The sequence below is a fragment of the Gambusia affinis genome, linkage group LG12, assembly GCF_019740435.1.
Source record: "Gambusia affinis linkage group LG12, SWU_Gaff_1.0, whole genome shotgun sequence".
NCBI lineage: Eukaryota > Metazoa > Chordata > Actinopteri > Cyprinodontiformes > Poeciliidae > Gambusia > Gambusia affinis.
In genome coordinates this window covers 178,297-187,530 of record NC_057879.1, presented here as the reverse complement: position 1 = coordinate 187,530, position 9,234 = coordinate 178,297, and the positions used below count along the sequence as shown (strand labels likewise).

At 38.3% G+C, this 9,234-nt stretch overlaps 1 protein-coding gene across 1 annotated transcript; it reads left to right on the top strand.

Moving 5' to 3' along the window:
• Positions 1–1,074: 1,074 nt before the first annotated feature.
• LOC122840756 (cytochrome P450 7A1) lies at positions 1,075–9,234 on the top strand. The gene is made up of 8 exons (XM_044133368.1): positions 1,075–1,394; positions 2,191–2,431; positions 2,521–2,730; positions 2,881–3,075; positions 3,184–3,383; positions 5,892–6,025; positions 6,176–6,354; positions 6,590–9,234. Exons 1-8 carry the CDS (start codon positions 1,312–1,314, stop codon positions 6,890–6,892), a joined length of 1,545 nt encoding a protein of 514 aa, XP_043989303.1. The 5' UTR covers positions 1,075–1,311; the 3' UTR covers positions 6,893–9,234.

Genomic DNA, 9,234 nt, shown 5'->3' with positions numbered 1-9,234 from the left:
TGGCACCCAGAGACAATACTTACTTTGGGGATTGAATAAATCAAGTATTACTTCTGAAGAATAAGCCAGGTTTAAGGCTCTTGGTAAGCAGTCTTCCCTCTGCCAGCAGAGTCAAAGTGGGAGGGGAACATCTCTTTGTTGTAAAATAGTAAAATCTCTGACTAATAACCAGCTGAAAAGAAGCAAATATTAAAGATGTACCACAGACCACTTGGAAAATGAACTCAGCACAACTTCAAAAGCTGCAATCAAAGAAGGTTAAGAGATGAATCTTCTATCTGTGCAGATATTAAGATTAAGTCTGTAACTGCAAACTCTCTGGTCTTACAAGAAATAACTGACTGGTGAAAATGTGAAAACCTCTCACTCTGAAAGAGATTTCAAAGCTTTTGAAATGGTCTTTCTGATACTACCTATTGCTATACTATCTAAAAGACAGACTGGACAGATGTCATGTTGGGGTTGAAGGTTTACTTCCAGCATGGCCACGTCCTACTGCTTTACAGAATTTTCTTTATTATTTTTATGGTGCTTGTTGTTTTTAGATGTGGTCTTTCTTGATAAACCAGTTTCATTTTCCATCCAAACCAGTTCCAGCAGTTCAAATGCAACCGAAACAAAGGTGAGACCTTGAATCTATTTACTAACCCTGATGCCGTATCAGAAAACAGTCTTTCAGTAACACTGTCCATGGACTCTGGTCAAGGCCATCACTGTTGCACACGCTATGCATGGAATTCCAGTTCCTAGAGATCCCTGAGCGATTAACAGCCTGGGTTTCATGTTTTCACAATATCCCATGATATTTTAAAAAATTACAACTTCTTTTTATTATCAAGTCTGAAAGTTGAAAAAAAAAAATACAAAAACCCACTAAAAGATTAAATGATCAAAGAATCATCTTTGAAAAACACTATTGCAGACAAGACAAAACTTATTTTTACTTAACATACTTCTGAAATATGTCTGAAAGAAATCATAGACGTCATGTGGAGCAACATGCAACTATAAGCTCACCTTTCCAGCGGCCCCTCCCATGAGGAGGAGGAATATAAAAGCTGTCACTTGCTGCCTGTTTCATCACAACAGACACATGCACTTACTTTTCCAGTGAATGGCAGCAACAATTGATCCTAAGTATTTCTGCACCAGAACAGAGAACTTGTATGAGAATTCCTATGGGACTTTCAACTTTAATAAACTTAATTCAATTGATCTGTATAGGGCAGAACTAACAAAAAAGTCACTTTCAGATTCGGATCTTGTTCTTATCTTAATTGCCGATATCGTCGTCACCATTGTAACATTACAATGATGATAAGTATTGCTTTGATCTGGGCAGTAGTAGTTGGATTTTGTTGCCTTTTGTGGCTTGCTCTGGGGATAAGACGCAGGTAAGACTGCACTGATGAAATGTAAAATGCTACAGTACTTGGACTTTGTTTTATTTTGGCCTTTTTTATGAAATTTCTGTTTTTAACCCTTTGGTGTAATCCATAAAGAACTTTATGATTTAAAAAAGGTGTTGAGACTAACTATAATTGTAATACAACCTTTCTTTAGCCTGGAAGATTTCATTGAGATCCAGCATCTCTTCTTATAGAATGATTTGCAACATTGCAGAATTACAGAAACTGTTGCTGTGTTATCTGTCTTGGTTTTCAGTGAATGACTGTTTACTTTCAGAGAACAAATGCAGCTTTTTTCTATAGTAATCTGAATATGCAAATGGCTGGCTGGGCTAGAAATGACTTCAGTATAAAAAGCGTCAGTGATGATTGCTATGAAGTGATGAGTCATTGTACGATGTTTTGCTCTCAGTTGTTAGGAGGATGTTTGTTTAAAAAAATAATACGATAGATAAGAGTTCAGTAAGTCTGAAAATGTCCAGCAACACTGCCTCAGCAGAAAACCATGAATCAAACGGCTTTTTATGTATTTTTTAATTTCTTAATTAAGGTGGAATTATACTTTAAGTGTGCATGTATACAACACATCCAGTATCTCTTACTATATCTGAAAATATGTGGGATTTCACAAGTATGACTCTTTTATTTACCACAAATTTATCAGATTTACAACAATGTAGATTTTGCAGCGAGTGAATATTAACGTCATGTTAAAGTCGAGTCGACCACGTTAAAGGGGGGAATTTTAAAAATGTTATTGCTATTTTGGTGTTTTCTGCAGGCAAGCTGGTGAGCCTGTCATTGAAAATGGTTTTATTCCCTACCTGGGCTGTGCTTTGCAATTTGGGGCAAACCCTCTTCAGTTCCTTCGCAGCCGGCAGAAGATGTATGGTCATATTTTCACCTGCAAGATAGCAGGCCAATACATTCACTTCCTGTGTGACCCCTTCTCCTACCACTCAGTCATCAGACAAGGAAGACACCTTGATTGGACAAAATTTCATTTTGCGACATCTGTTAAGGTAGACACTGGTATTAATCAAACATATTGAGAAGAAAATATCTTAAGCTACAAGAACTTTAGTAATAACCCATGACCTTCCATCTCTAGGCATTTGGTCATGACAGCTTTGACCCTCGTCATGGTTACACCACAGAAAACCTTCACCAAACCTTTCTGAAGACGCTGCAGGGGGAAGCTCTGCCCTCCCTGATAGAAACTATGATGGGCCACTTGCAAGATGTCATGCTTATGTCAGACAGACTTAGTCCAAGTGAAGATCAGTGGCAGGTGGACGGGATCTTTGCCTTCTGCTACAAGGTGAGCAAGTCTTCTCACCTTTCATAGGATGAGAAGACTTGATTCAGTGGATTCCATCAATAAAGAAAGTGTTAGGAATAGGATTACTGCTAAAAGGGAATGTATTTTAGCCAGTCCTGATACAGTCCTCTCTGTTTTGGCGTCAAATAGGTCATGTTTGAAGCTGGCTACTTGACTCTGTTTGGTAAAGAGCTTGGAGAAGACAAATGTCACATCAGACAGGCTGCACAGAAAGCGTTGGTCCTCAACACTTTGGAGAACTTCAAGGAGTTTGACAAGATATTTCCTGCTCTTGTAGCTGGCTTGCCCATCCATGTTTTCAAGAGTGCCTACAGTGCCAGAGAGGTCAGTGCATAGTACTCAAGATAATGTTGGGATGCAAAATATTAAGTCATAACAGCTTTCTAATTCCTTCCATTTCCTATTAATTTTTACATGTTATTTAATTTGCAGAACCTAGCAAAGACGATGCATGCAGAAAACCTGTCCAAGAGGCACAACATGTCTGACTTGATTTCTATGAGGATGATACTGAATGACTCCCTATCTACATTCAATGATGTGAGCAAAGCTAGAACCCATGTCGCTCTGCTTTGGGCTTCACAGGCTAACACGCTGCCTGCTACATTCTGGAGTCTATTTTATATGATTAGGTAAGAAAATTGTTCTCTAGTGTTTCTCAGTTCCGGTCCTCAGGGGCCACGGCCTGCATGTTTTAGGTGTTTCCCTTCTGTCACACACCTACTTGAATAAGTGGGTGATTAACAGACTTCTGTAGCACTTGATGGCATGCAGATATGCAGATGAGGTCATACAAACATTTAAATCAGGAATTGAGACCGGACTTGAGAAACTCTGCTTTAGAGCATCATTACCTTATTAGCACAGTGGTCATTATGTGTTGCTGTATTACAGATATTTGATTTGGAAGTTAAACGATAAGCCTATTGTCCTGAGCACCAGCTTCTGGTGAGCTGTGCTGGAAGATTGTATGGAAAATTGTAAGAAATTTTTAACAGACTGTCATTGCTCTATACCAGCTTCCATATTTATAACAATGAATAAAGCCTCCCTTCTCAATAGGCCATTAAATGTTAAAATGTTAATTTCCTTAACTAATAACTTAATATTGCCCAACAACATAAAACCTCCCAATAATTAGAGATGGTTTCTGATATGGGTGACCTGGGCAACCACTCAGGGTGGCATCAGCAGGTGGACACCTCTCTGCAAATAAAATGACGCAATCTTTGTCGCGTGTCTTCGTCAGTGATAGCCGATTTTGGCACATTGAATGAAGTAAATTATATTTTGCAAATAATGCAATAAATTGTTTGTTATGCAATTGGCATAAAAATCCTTTGAAAACATATCATGTCCAGCCGGTAATCAAATAGTACATAATACATTTATTTGCCCATGAAGCAGCAGGATGTACAGTCAATCAAATATCTCCTGGCTTGTCTAGGAGATATTAAAGCTTGGTTGGCCTTGAACTTTTTAAACCTTAATGAAAACAAAACAGAGGTGATGGTGTTTGGACCCAGTGGCTCCTGTGAGTCCTCCTCTGTTGACCTGGGATCTTTGGAGGAATATTTTAAACCTGTTATTACAGATCTTGGTTTTAAGGTGGAGAGTGATTTTAAAATGGACAGCCAAATTAGAGCCGTGGTTAAGTCCAGCTTTTATCATTTAAGGCGATTGGCGTCAGTGAAATCTTTTCTTTCCAGGCAGCATTTTGAAACAGTGATCCATGCTTTTATTTCAACTCGATTGGACTACTGTAACGCACTTTATCTGGGAGTCAGTCAGGCGCTGCTCTCACGTCTGCAGCTAGTACAAAATGCTGCTGCACGTTTGTTGACAGGTACTCGAAAAAGGGACCATGTGACCCCTGTCCTGGCCTCACTTCACTGGCTGCCTGTATATTTTAGGATTCATTTTAAAATTCTTATGTTTGTTTTTAAATCATTGCATAATCTTGCCTCACTGAGCTTCTTCATCCCCACATACCCCATCAGTCTCTCAGGTCAGCAAATCAGCTGCTCTTGGAGGTACGAGAACAAAAAGGAAGCTCAGAGGGGACAGGGCTTTCTCTGTTATGGGCCCCAAATTATGGAATGACTTACCTTTGCAGGTCAGAGAGGCCCCTTCTCTGTCCACTTTTAAAGCTCGTCTTAAAACTCATCTATTTAACTTGGCTTTCAACACCAGTGAGATCTAGTTTAAAGTGAGATTTAGTTTAAAGTGTATGTCTTTGTTTTTAAACTACTTTTAATTACAATTATTTTTATTTTGTTGTGTTTTTGGATTGTACAGCACTTTGTATCAACTGTGGTTGTTTTAAAGTGCTTTATAAATAAATCTGGTATGGTATGGTAAATCCTTGTTTCTTGGAAATAAGATTTATTAATCATGTTACTTATGTTTATATGCTGGCATAATCCTCATAATCCTCATAATCCTCATAATCCTCATAATCCTCATAATCCTCATAATCCTCATAGGCATTTCAGGACACCACAGTACTGTGCCGCACATTTTCTTAAAACTAATTTGAGAACAGTGTCTTGTACAAAATCTCTAATATACTGACAAAATGCTTCTACATGTGGATTTATCATTTTGGCAGTCATTGTTTTATTTTTTAGAGTGAGGTACAGTTATTACACCTGATGTAATGGGCTACATCAAGTTGACAAAAATGATCATTGGTCACATGACATGTTGCATTTTCAAATTATTATATCATGCTACAACAGTAACAAAATAACCATCCAGTAATATGATAATATTAACTTACACAAGTGGAAAGTTATTGTGGTATCACCATTCAAAATGTATTGGCTATATTTTTTACGTTGCATGTGTATGTTTTGTTATGTTTGTATTATTTTTTAGGTGTTTCTGTTTTAATATATACCCATGTAGTTAACCTAGTGGTTCTTGAAATGTGCTTCAGAAAATGCTCTATAGAAACCTATTTAAAGAAAGCATGTAAAAAGGTTTTAAATAGTTAAAACCCATTTGGAAACTAAACTCTTGATAACAATATATTGAAAACGTTATTTCATGTTTGTTGGGAAATCAAAAAATGTCATAAAATACAGGCAACAACAGATAAAGAACCACAACTGAAAAGACTTCATACTTGTGCCTAGGAGTCCAGATGCTATGAAAGCAGCTCAAAAAGAAGTCCAGAAAGTTCTGAGGGATTCAGGTTTGACAATGGACCCTGATGAGCCAAACATGCTAAAGCTGAGCAGAGACCAGTTAGACAACATGCCTGTTTTGGGTAAGATCACTAAAATATATATTTTATTTCTACAAAATGAGTATCAAATATGTGTAACACAGGAAATTAAAGTTTTGAATATTTTGCTTTTTCATTCAGTTAAGAATATTTGTATTGTCAATACTTATTTTTTTTATCTATTGATTATAGACAGCATCATGAAAGAAGCCATGCGGCTTTCCAGTGCCTCTTTGAATATTCGGGTTGCCAAAGAGGACTTCCTGCTTCACCTTGACAACCAAGAAGCTTATCGCATTAGGAAAGATGATGTCATAGCCCTGTATCCACCCATGGTGCATTATGACCCAGAAATCTATGAAGATCCTTATGTAAGATCCCACATTATCCCAATCTGCTGGACTTCCTAAGATAGAACACTTTTTTAAATCAATTTGAACAATACACTTGACCACTTGAATTGAAATGAATTGACTTTTTTCCAAAGGGCTTTTAGATGATGTGTTGCCAATTGCCGCTATATAATGAAACGGAATTGAATTGAATCTACAAAGTGAAACATTGCTCTCTAATGCTCTTCATTTCTCATTCTCTTCCTTCTTGCAGGAGTACAAGTTTGACCGTTTCCTGGATGAGAAAGGTCAGGAGAAAACCACGTTTTATCGCAATGGGCAGCGGCTGCGTTACTTCTACATGCCCTTTGGCTCGGGGGTCACAAAATGCCCTGGGAGATTTTTTGCTGTGTATGAGATCAAGCAGTTTCTAACTCTGATGCTGTCCTACTTTGACATGGAATTATTAGATCCTGCTATCAGAGTTCCTCCTCTAGACCAATCCCGTGCCGGTCTGGGAATTCTCCAACCTACATATGATGTGGACTTTAGATATAAGAGGAAGGAGAACCACTAAACCCAGTACATGCCGTGCTGATTGATTGAATTACTTACTGTAGATAATGTAAATTTTACAGTACAATAGGATATCTGTGTGTAAATAGACTAAATTATTTTTCAATGTCCTGTTTTTTTGTTTTTTTTGTTTTATAAAATCAAGTTGTAGAAGATAGGCTGTATGGAATCATTAGAAATGATCACATATTTCCAGATCTTTACTGGCATTCTGTCATATTCAATACTTCTCAGAGTCATGTACACTAAATAGTTATAAACAGTACTTACAAACTCAACTCACCATGAACTTTAAACATGCAGGTTAATAAAAAATAAAAAAATAATAAAGGCACATTAGCAAAATCACAGATAAGTATTGATGAAAATTTGATTGCATGTATATGTTTATGTCACTGCATGGGCAAATCCCAGACCTGCAAACTCCAAGCAACATCTTAACCAGGTGGACACGGCATCTGCTCTCAGAGGGCAGATTATGGGGGATCCTCCTTAGCAACTCAGTGTGGAGGACCAATGCACTCAAGCAATGCCAGGAGCACGTGTTAACCTTTGGAGTAGAATGACTGTGCCAGCAGCTTGGCTCCCAAACGAAAAGGCACGTAATGAAAAAGCAAGAAATGGTGCTGCTCTGGTAAACATTTTGTTGGAACTATACTTTTGCACTGGCTGGTGTGAACACCAGAACTACATAACAATAGGTTGGCATATTATTTCTGGTTTGGCTTTTCTTTTCAATAAAGTTTATGTGAGGATATTGATACACACATCTCTGTGTGTATTCAAATTAAGAAGTTGCAGATCCTTGTAACATCATTGTAGACTTTAATCTTAGCTACTTAATGCATTTGGCATTTTGTCTTTTGGACAAAATAAAGTATCTGGGTTTATTTGGGGCCATCAAAACCATAACTTCTAGGTTCTCCATTGGTGTGTGTTGCTGCAAACAACATCATGCAACTCAGCTGAAATAGGTGGAAATTAAAGCCAAATGTATGACAATGATGTCGCCTCTGATTTAGCCACACCACCACAATCACGCTCCATCAAAAACTCTGTGTGCTTCAAAGCAAGTGAGACCAATTTGTTGTCCATCTGCTGACTGAAGATCATCTTGATAAGCTGAAGGGGGTCAGACATGGAGCTTTCCAAGGAAAAAAAGGCACTTCCTGCTATGAAGGGGCAGGTCTTAGATTACATCAGAATATGACAAAATAGGCTTGTCAGGCATCCCACCCTGATGCCAAATTTGGTGCTACTTGGCCATTGTGAGTGAAGGTTATAGTATTTAATTTGCTTTGGCAAGTTCGCCAAGTCTGCCACGTGGACACTCCCTCTAAACATGCTCAGAAACTCAGGATATTGATAACTTTAATCCCCTATTCCTTAACTGTTTCCTGAACAAAAATGAAGCCGGCAGCGTTAAACATGAAAAATGGCTGAAAATGGCTGCCTCTCTGTACATCTTAGAGCAGGGGTGCTCATGTCCAGTCCTCCAGAGCTACTGTCTTGCAACTTTTAGATGCATCTTTAGTCCAACTGACCAGGATCAGCTCTGAACAGGCCTGACAACGAGCCATTCATTTGATTAAGGTGTGTTGGAGCAGGAAAGCATCTGAAAGTTGCAGGATGGTAGACTAAACGTGAGCACCCTTGTTTTAGAGCATACAAACAGCAATACCCGACATAAGCAGTGACTCGGTAACTCTAATGAGAGGACTTTTTTCAGTAACAAGTAATCTGGCACATTACTAATTGTCCATTACTATTTTTGTCATTGTCTCCAGTAATTAAATTTTATTTCCTCTACGTGTTTTGGGGAGTTATTGCCATTGTAACAGAGTTACAAATGTACTTTTGTTAAATTATTATTTCTTATACATTTTATATTGAGAGTTTGTGAATTTTATCTCATTCAGTTATTTTTATTTATTTTGTTGTTTTTGCCTGCGGGGGTCGCTCTTTTGCACTCCGTCTCATGTGTGTTTCCTGGGCTTCCGTAGTTGCTTTCAGCCCTCATAGCTCCTCTGCCCCCCCCTTTCCCTCACAGCGTTGTTACCGCTGCTGTGGGACTGCAGAGAGAGAAAGAGAGGGAGTTGAGAAGTTTTGATTTGTTTTCCTTCTTTCCCAGAAATAAAAAAAAAGAGAATTTAAACATCCTGACCGATGTCATCCGTTACACTGGTGCCGTGACCCTTTGGATCTACAGATCAGCTCGACGCTCTTCGCCGTGGTTGCTGTGCACCTGTCCTGATCTGCAGTTCGGGATCCTTTTGTGGTCAGGTCAATAAGAGACTCTGAATTACAACACTTTCTTTTACGATCACTGAGTTAAAATACTAA

Bases quoted from the DNA above. Each gene is read 5' to 3' on its own strand.
- LOC122840756 (XM_044133368.1), top strand. From the start codon at position 1,312: ATGATGATAAGTATTGCTTTGATCTGGGCAGTAGTAGTTGGATTTTGT. The intron at 2,731-2,880 runs GTGAGCAAGTCT...GGCGTCAAATAG, and splicing joins TCTTTGCCTTCTGCTACAAG to GTCATGTTTGAAGCTGGCTA. The intron at 6,355-6,589 runs GTAAGATCCCAC...TCCTTCTTGCAG, and splicing joins AAATCTATGAAGATCCTTAT to GAGTACAAGTTTGACCGTTT.